The sequence below is a fragment of the Mya arenaria genome, chromosome 2 (assembly GCF_026914265.1).
Source record: "Mya arenaria isolate MELC-2E11 chromosome 2, ASM2691426v1".
NCBI lineage: Eukaryota > Metazoa > Mollusca > Bivalvia > Myida > Myidae > Mya > Mya arenaria.
The window spans coordinates 26493104-26508656 of NC_069123.1; the positions used below are offsets into that span (position 1 = coordinate 26493104).

The 15553-nt window shown below is 33.2% G+C and overlaps 1 protein-coding gene across 2 annotated transcripts; it reads right to left on the reverse strand.

Annotated features, from left to right (window-relative positions):
* Nucleotides 1–877: 877 nt before the first annotated feature.
* Nucleotides 878–15173, reverse strand: LOC128206588 (bifunctional methylenetetrahydrofolate dehydrogenase/cyclohydrolase, mitochondrial-like). 2 transcript variants are annotated; one of them, XM_052909175.1, is made up of 9 exons: nucleotides 15092–15173; nucleotides 12283–12618; nucleotides 11280–11467; nucleotides 10694–10836; nucleotides 9710–9842; nucleotides 9019–9105; nucleotides 7326–7544; nucleotides 6039–6224; nucleotides 878–5665 (listed from the first exon to the last, which is right to left on the reverse strand). In XM_052909175.1, exons 2-8 carry the CDS (start codon nucleotides 12375–12377, stop codon nucleotides 6079–6081), a joined length of 1011 nt encoding a protein of 336 aa, XP_052765135.1. In that variant the 5' UTR covers nucleotides 12378–12618; nucleotides 15092–15173; the 3' UTR covers nucleotides 878–5665; nucleotides 6039–6078. The 2 variants fall into 2 exon arrangements, with proteins under 2 accessions (XP_052765135.1, XP_052765129.1); XM_052909169.1 differs by having other exon boundaries at nucleotides 8998–9105.
* Nucleotides 15174–15553: the final 380 nt, after the last annotated feature.

A 15553-nucleotide genomic window follows, 5' to 3' on the forward strand; every position in this document is an offset into this window, starting at 1 on the left:
TAAAATATGAGTGGAGTTCAAATATTGAGTTCGATTAGTCAAGCTTTAACTAGAATAATACCCTACCATTTCCTAAATATGAGTGGAGTACAAATATTGAGGTTGACTATTAAAACCTAAACTAGAAAAATATCCTGCCATTTTTAACACGTGATTGGAATACAAAATTTGAGTTTGATTGTTTAAACCTTAACTAGAAAACAAAATTCTGCAACTTCTGAAATATGAGTGGGTATCATGTAATTTTACACATAAACGCTTTTTATCATGATTCAAACAAAATGTGACATTACTTATATTAACCATGTTAGAGTGTTTTGTTCAGCCTATATCCCATTTTGGAACGGTAACAAGTTGATCAAGCTTACCGTAGCCGTGCAATAATAATGCTGATAGACATACAACCCGTTTCACTTATTATAATGCATGCTGGTTATGGAGTCAAAACATTTGTGAAACAGGTAGCCCAATTTTGGCCCCAATTTGGAAGAAATGAAACACATGATCCCTTTGCAAACAACAACAACAACCATTATTGCTTTGTAGGTTATGATTTGCAACAGCAAATATTTAGAACACTTATAATTAATCAGTAAGGGTTATTATCATTAAGCATGGCAACTTAATGAAATAGAAATAGAAATATATCTTAACTTACAAATTTTCAACATCAAAATATAGCAATTTGTTATTTGAATGCCATCATCTGTCAACTATACGATTAGTATAGATTATATATATATATGTTTTCAAAATTTCAGATTCAATTACTGTTATAAGAATCACACATTTATACCTTAATAAGTTTGATAACTTTTTCTCAGTCATATTAGTTTTATCAAATCGGATCATTCCAAGACAAAAAAATAAAAAAAAGTTGAGAGTGCAGCTTTAATAAATAACAAAGTTAAAAGCATATGTTATCAATCAACAAGAAATAATAAATCTTAGCGAAATGTACAAGGCAGCCAAAAATTTAACAAAAGAAAATAAAACACTATCAAAGAGGACTGTATTCGGACATTCTAAATTAAAAACACATTTGGCCGATTATTCAGAACTTTGTTTAAGTTAACAATGTGATTAACAACATAGTTGTTAACTTTTAAAAATTAATTATTCGACGATGTGCTTGTATACTTAAATAAAACTGTTACAGCTGTAACAGTGGTCTCAAATATAGGAGCACTACAGATCTAAAGTGTACCCATTAAACTTTCAGAGCAGTGAAGATTTCGTTGTTAACTTTTACAAAGTTCTGAGCTATCGACCAAATATTTTATTTACATAAAAGGAATCACAGTCATAGCACCTTCAAAACATTAAAATTTCAGAATGCTGTCCTTTGCTCACCACTATACATCAACTACCTTTTCGGAACCGGACCAAGTAGTCGGAGCAAAATCGTTCAATAACTACTGTCCGGACGAATAACAAAGTTATTAACTTATACCACACACTAGTTACTGAACGTTACTCTTGACAACTTGGTACGAAACAGTTACGCCACCCACTATCTTTGTAATTGAAATTATACTCTTGCCCAGAAGCTCTCATGTATAATTTCAATTACTCCAGTTGAGGACGTAGTAACTACTACTTATTTCCCAAAACTCTGTCGGGAAATAGCTCACTGATTCTTGTATTCATCTACCCAACTATTCTTGTATCTTGTACCTGAATTTATGTGCAAGCATATAGTGACTAAAGTTTACCAGATTTAATCTGAGTAAGTGACTTTAATTTTAAAACTTTTTATATTTGTTCATTTTACATTTGTGTATTTTTTACCAAGGATATTATATTTTACAAATTTTGGCAATTACTGGGGCAATATATGCTACAAGTTTAAAGGTAACAAATTCTTCACTGTATTACACATTATTCAAATCTGAAATAAATTATGCTACATTTGTTAGTCAAAAACATTTAAAATCACAGTTAAAAAACTGGTAGCAAAAATGCCCTATTTATATTAAAAAAACCAAAGTTCATAAAAATTCTATGTTTAACTTAACAAACAAAAACAATTTCTTTTCATACAAAGACCAACTAACATTAGCAACTATTTATGTACTTATAAAGTGATATCTAACATTAAAGGTGCTCTCTCACAGATTGACCGATTAGACCGACATCTTTATTTTTTGTCTCAGATCAACTGATTTTGGCATCATTGTTTACAAATCAGTCATATAACAAACAATAGAACAGATCTAAACTGTTTGAAAAACTGCCGAAATTTCATATTTTTTTAAGCTTTAGTAACGCTTTTAGCCATTCAACATCAATTTTCGAGTGCAAGTATTAAAAACTGCAATCTGATCTTTTGTCAGCAGTCTTATATCACCAGTTTCCAGACATTTAGGCAAAATTGGCTCATTCGAAGACAAAAAATTAACAACTTGCCAAAATGGTCAATCTGTGAGAATGCAGCTTTAAAGCACTATTGCTCTCCAGCATGTCATGATTTAAAAAAAAAAAAAAAAACAAACAGGTACATTGAAATGCACAATCTTTAACAACAAAAAATACAGTTAAAGAGCACTGAAATTTCGGATGCCAAACTTGCTTCTAATGTACTAATTGTCATTGTGAACATAGTTTTTATGTACTAAGATTCATCTCAATGACTTTAACAGTTCTTACGTTATCATGTTTTTTTCTGCATATTGAAATGCTTCAGAGGCTGTGACCAGAGTTACCTTAAAAACAACTGCAGCAACAACAACAACAACAACAACAGATCAGTTAAAATTACTTAAAAATGATATGTTAGTGCCATTTATCAACACCAATTTTTTTTAAACTTTTTATGTTATATGGTAAAACAAGTCGAGACCGAGATTGAGATTTGACTGAAGTATTTTTGCGATGCCAGCATTATGAAACAAATACATGTGGTAAAACGAGTTGAGACCGAGATGGAGATTTGACTTATTAAAGTATTTTTGTGATACCTGGGCCAGCATTATGAAACAAATACAACATATGGCCTATACAACATATGGCCTAAGTGTAGATGAAAGGGACTTGCTCATGTTTTTGTTGATTACACTTCTTTTTGTACGACGAAATAAAGTGTGGCAAATCAACAAAGACACGACAAGACCCATTTTTGCTTTTTGCAACTTATTAATACACTTATTGAATGGCTTGTCGGTTAACAGTCAAAACTGTATGCTCTTTTTCGAAAAGACAGTAAACTATTGCCCAAAGCAATTTTTAATTTTTTGAATAGCAATAAATATATGTTACACTTATTGAATGGCTTGTTGATCAATTGTCGAAACTGTATGCTTTATTTTCGAAGAGAAGTAAACTATTGCCCAAAGCAATTTTTAATTTATTTGAATAGCAATAAATGTATGATACACTCATTGAATGGCTTGTCGTCAATAGACAAACTATTTGCCGGGAAGGACAAGTGTTTTACTGCCTGAGGCGGAATGGTTTTTCCATGATCAATGTGTTAAATTACATGATATGAGAAATTATTTTCAAAAGTTAAATAAAATATTCACAATAATATGCCATCATTAAAATGCCGTGATGCGGCCAAAAATGTAATATGCACTAGTACTGTACAATATTATTCAGAGTGATTCTACTTGTTACAACAAAATATGTAAACAAATACCGGTTTCAAAACTAAATAACTGATTAAATATAAAATACATTTCAATTTGAAACCGGTGATTACATAGCTAAAACTATTGCCCAGTTTTATATAAAAAAAACTATGGACCGATTATACAGCAAAAACTCTGGACCGGTTATAAAGCAAAAACAAATGACCAGTTTTATATCAAAAACTATGGACCGGTTATACAACAAAAACTTTTGTCTGGTAATACAGGAAAAACTATTTACAAGTTATACAGCAAAAAGTATGGACTGTTTTTAAATGCAAAAACTATGGACTGGTTACACAATAAAAACAATGGACCATTGACATATTTCGGAAGTCATGTTATGTTAGTTCATACTGAGAACTATTTATTTGCATTGGCCTGACCAGTAGTTTATTTGATTTGACAAGTAGGTCATGATTTTTTTTGAGACTGAGCTAACGACTACATTTAACATTAGAACAAAAAGTACCGGGTAATAACTGGAAAGGGGTTTAAAAAAGATGAGTCTGTGTATTTTCATTGTGTAGGTCAGGGACTTTATACAAATTATTTTTAACTGGTGGCCATTATAAATGAGACAAAGTAATGCTGACTTAGATATACGAACTATAATAATTAAACCAAAACCATGATACAAGCAAAATCTAACAAGAGCACCTCTGAGGGAATGCTAACAATGGTCTGTTTTGTTTTTCTTCTGTCACACAAGGGGACTTATTTGACAATTATAAAAGCCAGGTTCATGGACTTTCGTATTTGATATCTCGAATGTTTTTTAGTTATTTTTAAGGTTAAAGGGACTGGACACCAGATGGACCCTCAGTGGAGTTAACCCGTTTAAAAACGGTATAGGGTATAATACTTACTTAGTTTATAGTGTGTATATCAGCATTTGAAAGTCATGTGATTAGTAAAGATACATCTACCAATGTTATTTTTTAATTAACTGGTATTATCGTGATAAACAAACCCAGTGTATTTCGAATTAAAAAAATATGCAAAATCTGGGAAAGATACATATGGCTTAAGGGATGTGAACCATCAGTAGGTAAGATTCAATGCGTTGTACACGATGATATCAAATTTATATAAGTTTTTGACAATTTTCTCCATTTTGCAATTACATTACATTATCTGGTGTCTAGTCCCTGTAAAGTTTTCTTGTGATGCTGACAACACAAAGGCTATGACAATACTTCCACCTTTTTTCTTTGAAAAACAGAAAAGCTAAAAAAAAATGTTCAAACAGAGACATTCATTACAAAAAATCTCATTTTTTGTTCAACATGACAACAGGCAAATAATGAAAAATATTTCTCTACTCATGAACATTGAAACTTTGATTACAACTAGAACAGATAACAATGATATTTATACATTTACAATATGCTTTGTGGTGATTTATAGCGATTTATCAGTCAATAAAAATAAAGAAACCGGGATTTAAAAATAATGATATTTTCACTGTTTTGATTTTTTTAGCCCATTTTGCAATCAAACTAAACAATCAACATGCACAGGGCTGTGACAAATTACCAACAGCTTTTTGTGAAATGCGCTTTGTGCTCTGCAAGTCTGGTGAATTTTTGCATAAAATAAAAAGAAAAATTGTTTTTGTGTAAGATCACGATATATTTCACCTTGTGACACCAAAAGTGAATATTTCTTTTGGTGCCAAGTCGGTAAAACTTATAACGATCATACACTTAAACCAAAAAAAATCCTTTATTTGATGGTTCATGTAGTTTTCACTTGACACAAAATACCTGTTTCGCAATAGAAAGTTTTCATATATCTTAAGGAATATATCTTGTTAAAAATGTTATTTTTTAGTTCAGAGTTGAAAACAATCACACAATTTATGACTAAATACACAATAATTTCATGATTCCAGTTCAATAAATAAACACAAACATGCAATAACCTTTAAAAACAAATCTCAAGTGTTATCAGTAATTATAATTATTGTTTTAACAAGTGTAAAAGTGTAATAGATATGAGATTATAATCCAGAGCTGCACATCCATCCCCTGAAAATAGGAAAAAAAAAGAAAATAAATTAGATCATAATTATTAAACATTCCAGGTCTGTCTTTCAATAAATTCTGGCGCCGATATATGACCCTATTCCCTAAGCCAAAGAATTTCTTTTTTTTTTTATTTATCATTGACATCACAGCTATAGATACCGTAAATGACTGGGTATAAGACGATAGGGGGTATTAGACGCAGGTACTAGTAGTAGTATGGCCAAGTTAAAGCTTCGCACGACACCAACGTAATTGACGACACAATCATAGTTGCAAAGGCTATGACAATATCTAACCTTTTTTCTTTGTTAAACAGACATGCTTAAAACGTTTGACATTGTTACAGATATATACTTAACCAGTCTCCACTCACCGCCCCCAAAGCATCCATATTCATCCTATCCTTCCGATAATCAACTGAGACCCAGGGACTGCTTGTAGTGATCAAAGTTGATCTCACGCTTGTATGCCTGTAGTGTGTTCTTCATCAACATAGCCACCGTCATTGGTCCAACACCGCCAGGTACGGGGGTTATGTAGCCAGCTACCTCAGAGCAACCTGGAAACATATAATTACCATAAAAGTAAGCATATAACAGTATCATGGAATGACCTCAAACAAATGTGTGCTGATTATTAGGCAAAAAAGGGGCATAACTCAATAATTGTTTAAATGAGTAAAAGACAAATGTGTATTGTCGTAAGAAAACTTTTATATCAATTTTCATCTGAAAATCTTGAACAGTTTCGAGATATGGCCATAGATCAAGGTTTAGCAAGCTCATAATGATGCCAATGATGAATGCAAAACCAAGGCTGTGACAGTACCTCGGCTTTTTCTTGCAAAAACACGAGGCGTTTATACTATCAATGCTATATTTGGTTTTGTCTAGCTATTTAAACATTTCGATAAATTCAAGGCATACAGCAGTTCAATATTAAATTTTGGTTAACTTCCCTCCAGAGTTTTGTTAGTGACAAATGGCATTCCAGCCATAGGGTTTTATTCTTGAGAAAAAATTATATCAATGAATTCATAAGCTCTACCCATAATAATAATTCATTTGCTCTACCCATAATAATACTGTCTTAATTGTACTGTAGTTTAATAAACTTTGTGTAACAGGAATAAAAATGGATACATGTTGTTTTGCATTATTCATACAGCGGTAAATGCAAATTTTTGTCCTCGAAAGTTCATTAAAGGGTTGTTTTTGTTCGCATGTTTTTTGGGAGAAACTTGCAAGAATACTCTCCTGCATTCATACAGCATGAACGTACGGTACCAAAACATGTGATCAAATAATCCTGATTAAAATTTAGTCACATCTTAGGCAGTCGAGTATTTGTTGCTAAAGAGAAGGCATTGGCAACATATGTTTGTATTAAAGAAAAGGCAAAAGTTTTAACATGGTATACTGTTGTATTATTGGTTAAATGAAGTCAAAACTACTCAAATCAGAGCACAATATTAAAATAAACAATCGTGTCAAAATCACTCATGTATTATATAATATGATAGTCAAGTTTTTCTCTACAAAAGGAATGTTTCAGTTTATATCAAGGACTTGACATCTGACTAGCTCTCCTTGAAATAATCTTTGAGTTATGACTTTAAAAATTAGACCAAATAACATCAACCAATCAAATTGATCCATACTCTCAAAGTCGCAATCCCCCACCAACTTCATCTTCCCAGTTTTCTCATCTTTAACCCTGTTGATACCGACATCAATAACGGTACACCCTTTCTTGATCATGCTCCCCTTAATCAGACCGGGAATTCCAGTTGCCACGACGATAATGTCCGCATTCTTTGTGAATACTGCCAGCTGCTCGGGAGGAGTGTATCTGTGGCAGATGGTGGTTGTGGCATCACCTAATTAAAGAAAGGACATATTTGCTCACAATTTTTCCACTGGGTATATATAAAGTAGAAATTTCATGGTGTGGTTGTTATATAGACAATAATTGTTTGTTTCAGAATAAGATTTAAAAAAGTGAGCATAAAACAATAATATATGTTTCAAGAGTTGCTTTGCAACTGCATGAATATGGCTTTTCGTTCATAATTTTTATTGCAAAATTTTGAATTGGTAGCACATGGTTGTAATATATTTCTAAACAAATCGTGTAATTGGTCACATAAGACACAGTCAATATGAATTGACAAATAAAACCCTCCAATCAATTTTAATAAAACAATTTTTATCAAAAATTCTTTATTTTACAATATATTTTTTTGTACACTCTTTGATATAACAACCATGAGCCCAATAATCTTTACAGCAAGCACTTCTGGTATGTTAGCTGGTAAGCCTGATATGTTAGTAAAGGATGCTACAAAAAGAATTCGTATTTAGGAATCCGACCAACAAATATGTGATTTCTCGATGCATGGTGTATCAATGTTATATCATTATACGCATCTTTTGGAGAGGTTTTGTATGCAGATTTTTTTTTATAAATTATTCTGAAAATATTATAACCAACAAATATTTCTCGCTAAAAATTGTTGCAAATTAGGCCATTTTACCATACATGCCATATCCCGCGGAATTATGATCCACCCCCCTGTCTCTCTTGTGGGAGATGAATATCCCCCGGAATTTTGATCCATCCCCTAGTCTCTCTGGTGGGAGATGAATATCCCCCGGAATTTTTATCTATCCCCTGGTCTTGTGACAGAAGAAGAATATCTCCTGGATTTCTTCATTTTGGGGGGCAAAAACATCAATTTTAAAGAACACTATACTTATTACAGGAATATCTACTGCGTTCATACTCAGTGGTCGAAATTAGCACAAGCCCGCAAGCCCTGCACTGGTAAAATGTCTTCCGGGCTTGCTCAAATTCTGAATATTATATAGCAGGGCATGTTTAAAAATTTGATTCCCTGCAATAGTATAAGAATTCGGGCTCGTTCATCCAAAAGTCTAATTTTGATGACTGCATACAGCATAAACGCAAGAAAAAATGCAAACCATGGCATTGGTTTAAAAATAATAATAATATATATATATTTATGTGAGTAGAATATTAAAATACTCTTTTTTTGTGTTTATAACTTCAACAACAATTAACTTTAGTTTTTCAACAGTTAACTTCAGTTTTTCTAACAGAACTTCTTTAATTAATTTTGTTTTAGGAATTCTGATTGGGATTGGGAAAGGACTTCTCAGGGTGATGCCGTCTTCAAAAGGTCCTTGATGAAACACTATACTTTATAATATATAACTAATAATCCACCACAAACCAGCCAATACATGAGTACACAGAGGCAGCTAGAAGGTCCATGCTCTAGACTTTTCACCCAATATTACTTGTCTTACCAGCTTTTGTATCGTAAATACCGTCAGCGTGCAGCAGCATGGCTATTGGCATGCCAACATTCTTGGAGCGCCCACACACCACTGCATTCTTGCCAAAGGTCTCGATACCTGTAGATTCCAAATTGGAGATGACTTATACTACTACTGAATACTTTCAATGTACAGGACAAAACTCGGCCTTACTACGCCCTAACCCAACAACACCAATTTTTGCCTCGAGAGCTCTCACACCACTGCATACCAAATGCCTCGATACCTCACAAGTAGTAAAAATTGAAATGACAGACGAATGGAAAAATATTTAGGTGTGAAGACCAATTATCACCGTAGACTTATAGCAGAAAAATAAAGTATGCAATAATTCAATATAAAATTAAGTAAATGAAGAATTTTGCATTTTAATAATGAAATAAAGTTTTAAATTTTGAAAACAAATTTAATTCTTCTTAAAGTGTTCTGATTTCAAACATTGAAACTAAGGCATTTCATAAAGGACTAAAACGGCAAACATTGGATTACTCAAGGGTTTTGGTCGGGCCCCGGCATCCTCAAGTAATCGCAGTTTTACTGTATATCATTATGTCAAAAGTTATTACACTACAATACACATGGATCAAAAATAAAAAATGACATTATGATGGAGTCGTCATTTATGACGTAATGTAAATACTAAATTGTAGTTCCCTAATATCATAACATTACCAGCCAGTACCTGAGCGTCTTAGCATTTCCATGACCCCAGCAGGAGTGGCGGGAATGAAAGACTTCTCGTCCACACAGAAACAGCCAACATTCAGCGTGTGGAATCCATCCACATCCTTGTGGGGTGCCACAGAGTTCATTATCTGTAACAGAAAAGTAGGCAGTAAAGAATAATTCAGCAGATAAGAAAGTTGTCTACAGTGTACATGTACCTAGAAAAAAGCCTGTGGAATCCATCAACATCCTTGTAGAGTGCCAAAGAATTCATGATCTGAAAAAATAACATCTACTTTAGAAAACTGCCAAGAGTGGTAAATGAAAGATTATAATCCCTTCATTGGTGATAGAAATTCAAGCAGTTGCCTGTCAATCTTGGGAATTCTGCATGATTTTAAAGAAGTTTGGCAATGAGTCAGAATATCTGCTGACTTGTGGGATGCCTTGAGTTTGAACTGTCTCTGTGGCCTAGAGGTTATGGTGTCCGCCTACAGAGCGGGAGGTTGTGGGTCCCTTGCCTTGTCATACCGAAAGACTTTAAAAATTGGTTCAAGTATCTCCCTTGCCTGGCGCTTGGCATTTAAAGGCTTTGTAGTGCTTGGAAAAGTGGTGTACTTAGTACTGGTTTAATCCAGGAAAGTTTTACCCCGTGTATCATTGCTTTACACTGAGCACGTAAAAGAACCAACGGGTCTCATAAAAGAGCTAGGGTATCGCACCCGGTCTTCCTTGTATCCCACCACTGTCTCTTCTGCATGCAGTCCCTTCAGCAAAAAAACAAAGGACCCTGTTGGAAATAAGTGCTTGCACTTTCACGGGTTATCCTTGACCGCAAGGTCTAAAGAAATACATACATATACATACATGCCTATAAAAAGGCCTGTAAGATAATGTCCATGCAAACAAGCCACATTTAGAGTACTATAACTGTCAGAACATGATTATTTGTTAACAACCTTACAAAACTAAAACATATTTTTTTGTGATTCTACCCCACCTTTTTCTCAACAATGTGATCGGGCACGGGCAGCTGCACCAGCAGACCATCCACACTCGAGTCCTTGTTAAGCCTGTCTATCTCCGCCAGCAGAGAGTCTTGACTCGTATCTCCAGGAAGGTTGATCAGTTCACTGGTGATGCCTGCAAGGGTAACAATCAAATATGTGAGCGTGTGACTTGCAACATGGGTAGAATTACAAAAAGACCATCAATGCTTATATCTGCCTATATATGCTGTAGGTCGATTACATTTAGTTTACTTGTGGTGCCTGAAAGAATAACAAATAAATATGTGAGTGTGTGACTTGCAACATGGGTAGAATTAGAAACAGACCATCTGTGAATGCTCCTATCAGCCTATGTATAGGTTGAACAGTTCATTGTGATGAATGAAAGATTAACAATCACTTCATCACTGCAAAGTAATTTCAGGTCTCATAATCCATGCTTTTCTGGGATTTTTTTTTGCTATTTTTGTTATAAAAAAGTTATTTTTGTACATTCAAACTGTATACATGAACATGTAAGCAAGATTATCTTTTAAATAAAATTAAACTTTTTCTGAAGCAAAAAAAACTCAATACCAGTGTAGTCTGCAGCTTTGAACTTGTTCTTTACATAGGTTTGACTGGCTGGGTTAGCCCCTACGAGGATGACGCTAAGGTGCGGGGGGCGTTTACCAGCAGCTTTGAGCTCTTCAACTTCTGCCTTTACTTCCTCTTTGATCTCTTTTGACATTGCCGTACCATTGATTATCTTTGCCGTCAGACATCTGAAATACACAATGGTAATGGTTAAAACTGTTTAACAAGATTCATTATCATATTAAAAATTGCTTTTGTTTATATGCATACAAAATTTCGGGCAACTTTCTGATAACAGTTATTAACAAATTCCTGATTTTTTGTCTTCATGCACCTATGCTTAATAATGAAGTATGCTTTTCAAAAAGCATTTGAATATTGATTGCAATTTGTACTTTATTAAGTTAGTAAACACGATAACTATATCAAAACAATAGCCCAAAAGGTATGAATAGTATCAAATAACTTGCATAGAAGCATTCAAAGTTTAGCTACATTTAAATGAGAATTCTTCAGGGGTTTTTTAGGTCTGGTGTGTTCTGACTCTTACAAAAAAAAATTCAATTGACCAGGTCTGATTATTTACAAAAAACAAAATTGTGCATATTATAATTCAAATTCAAAGAACAGCTCAATCAAAAAAACAAACAGAACCAGTGATTTCTTTTAGTGCAATTTAATGCCTTCTAAAGGCTGTCTCCCCTTACCATGTCCATTTTCCCTAAAAAATAATATTATTTTCCCAATTTGATAAATACATAATACATTATTGAATAAAAAAGTAATGAATTTCTTGAAAAATAAACAAAATCTTGACAAGACTAACTCTTTCACAGCATAATGTATGCATAAAAAAGTGAAAACATGTCTTTTTGCCATTATATAAGCTATTTTGGCCTGATTTGTATTTTTCCCAAAGTCAACTTTTTTCAGCAATTTGAAAGGCACACGCAGTAAAAATAGATAAAAAAAATCACTGAGAACAGCTTGTTTGCTATACAACCTTGATGTCATGGACAGATTCCTCCCTCGGCCATTCTGAGTTATGCTAGTTCGAAGAAGTTGTCTGCAGACATGACTCACACCCCAGCTAGACATGTCTTTCTTTGTAAAAATGTCAACTCAATATGCAGTTTCAGAAACAGATTTGGGTACACAAATAGAAAGTGTATTTTCTTATCTTCTGGGTGATGTTTCTGTGGATGAGATCGTAGTGTGTCTACAAATTTCAACTGAAGTATTTCCCCATGAATGATGAAGCCAGCTATTTTTGTCTGGGATGTTTTCTTTTAATTTAAGATAGGGCTTGGTTGACTTCTGCTTTCTCAGTTAATTCACTCTGGAAAAAAACATACATGTAAACAGATTATTAACTCCTATTCAAAAAGGCGATCGCTTATAAATTAACCTGTGAACTACAAATTAAGCAATTATATACCACTGAAAAATGGTTAGTCCAAATAATTGTATGTTGACGGGGTTTTTTTACGATTTTTGATAATCCTTCATGTACAAATTGCTTTGTACCAAAAGTGGGTAGTTATTCTGATTGGGATTCCGGCTTAAAGCATATTGTGTCTAATAAATAACATAAAAAGAAGGAATATTACCAAATAATGTTATTTTATACTAGTTTCGTACACAAAAAATAAATATCCCACGAATTATTATGAGCTTGATGTGCTTTTTTCCATTTCATTCTGTTAAAAAGGGCTTGCTGCAAGTCTGCGGTTCACAGTTTTAAAAAGAGATGTTACGATTGTATTCACGAGGTCTATCTCGAAGACGAGATGGTCATAACCAAGTTGTTACAATTGGCATACTTGTTGTCTGTGTCAGTCAAGTTTTCTTTTGTTGGAAAGGTAAATCCTGTTTTTTAATGCATTTAATGCCTGTTTTGTGCAAAATATCTCTGCACTTACGTGGTTAGTCTAAAATAATAGACATGTTATAAGGGATTCTTCCAATCCCTAACGTCTAGACGGGTTTGTGCAAAAACTGGGTGGGTTTGAAAAATATTGAAATTGAATTTAGTGAAGTATTTTACGTTTGAAGTGGATAATAAAGGTTTATAGTCATATTTTACCATGTAAGTACAAAGCTATTTTGCACAAATTAAGCATTAAATACATGATCTACCTTTCCAATAAAACAAAACTTGACTGACACAGACAACAATTATGCCAAGCGGAACAACTCGACCCAATCGTAATAACTCGGCCACCTACAACAAGCGTCGTGATAGACCTAGTAAATACAATCGTAACACCTTGGCCATGACCGAAGTGCTCTGATTGTTGTATAACTGTGAACTGCAGCCTTGCGTTATGTTTTGACAGAATGAAATGAAGAAAACCCCATCAAACTCATAATTATTCATTGGATATTTATTTTTTGTGTACGGAACTAATATAAAATAATATTATCTAGTAATATTTCTTGTTTTTATGATATTTTGTGGACGCAATATGCTTTAACCTGGAATCCCGATCGGAACAACTACCCACTTTTGGTACAAAACAATTTGAACGTGAACGATTTGCCATATCAAAAATCGTAAAAAAAATCTGTCAACGTACAATTATTTGGACAATTAAGCGGTAAAATATGAATATAAACCTTAATTTTCTATTCCAAACATAAAATATTTATCTAAATACAATTTCAATATTTTTCAGAACCCCCCTGTTTTGGCACAAACCTGTTAAGATTTTAGAGAATAAAAGAATCCCATACATATAATATGTCCATTATTTTAGACTAATAAATGGTCTATTTAAAGGCTAGTCTAAAATAATAGACGTGTTATACGGGATTCTTCCAATCCCTAACGTCAAAACGGGAATGTGCAAAAAACGGGGGTGTTTTAAAAATATTGAAATTGTTGTTAAGTATTTTATGGTTGAAATTGATCATAAAGAGTTATATTCATATTTTACCATGTAAGTGAAATGTTATTTTGCACTAAACAAGCATTTAATGCATTAAAACAAGTTGTTTACCTTTCCAATAAAACGAAAGTTGACTGACACAGACAACAATTATGCGAAGGGGAACAACTCGATACAATCGTAATAGCTCGGCCTTCTCCGACAAAGCTTCGAGATAGACTTCGTTATACAATCATAACAACTCGGCCATGGCCGTTATGTTCCGAGCGATTTAAAACTGTGCCCTAAAGTCTTTCAGGTGCCCTTCATGTATATATCGTTATGTTTTGACAGAATGAAATGAAAAAAAGCCGTCAAACTCATAATTATAAGTTGGATATTTATTTTTTTGTGTACGGAACTAATATAAAATAACATTATCTGGTAATATTTCTTGTTTATATGATATTTTATAGATGCTATATGCTTTAACCCGGAATCCTGATCGGAACAACTACCCACTTTTGATACTAAACAATTTGTACGTGAAGGAATTGCCATATCAAAAATCTAAAAAAAATCCGTCAACGTACAAATATTTGGACTATTTAAAGGCTAGATCGTTTTGGCCAATACTGTAATCAGGTTGTTCTCATCCATGAGAATTCCCAATCAGAAAAATCAAGCATAATTCCATAATTAAGCGTGAATAGTCTTACATTCTTTTACAAGTGCTTTCAAAAACTTAATAATGAATGGTTCGAAATACTTGAGTACGAATATGAATATTGCGTCATCCTAATATTCGATTTATGCTATCAAACAAGCAAAATATTTCAGAAACTAAATTTAATTACAATAAAAAAATAAAAATTCGTGATTAATGAGTTAACTTCGATTTCAAATACACCCAAATATAGTTAAAATTAACAAAATACAAACCGAAATTTTCCAGCAAGACTCCAATGAGAGTAGCACACAACAGTTTTCATTGAACCCGGATTCTAGCTTTTGGCAATCGTTATATCTCGGCCATCTCCGGCAAGCTCGGAATATAATGAGTAGCACACAACAACTTGGTAGATAAACTGAATTTCTACGGCATTATTTTTGACTCCTGGTCTGAAATATTCTATTTGAAAAACATTTTGGGAGCACCTACTTGAAAAAACGATGAATTTCGAAGAAAAAATGTCAAAAATAGCTAGAATACGTCGGCTGCCACAAGGCTGCATGTATTTGCTATGGTGTTCGTGTAAGTAACATTAGATAAAAGATATAATATCGTTATCAACCATATGAAACACCATCTGTATATACATGTATTCATAGTAGTTACTTGATTAATCCCAGATACTTACATAAATAAATGTTTTTGCTGGTAATAATTTGGTTTCGGATCAA

Coding starts and splice junctions, on each gene's coding strand:
- LOC128206588 (XM_052909169.1), bottom strand. CDS start 12,377: ATGTCTAGCTGGGGTGTGAGTCATGTCTGCAGACAACTTCTTCGAACT. Junction 11,468..12,282: donor AATCTGTCCATGACATCAAG/GTTGTATAGCAA, acceptor TGTGTATTTCAG/ATGTCTGACGGCAAAGATAA. Junction 6,225..7,325: donor GGGGGATTGCGACTTTGAGA/GTATGGATCAAT, acceptor ATATGTTTCCAG/GTTGCTCTGAGGTAGCTGGC.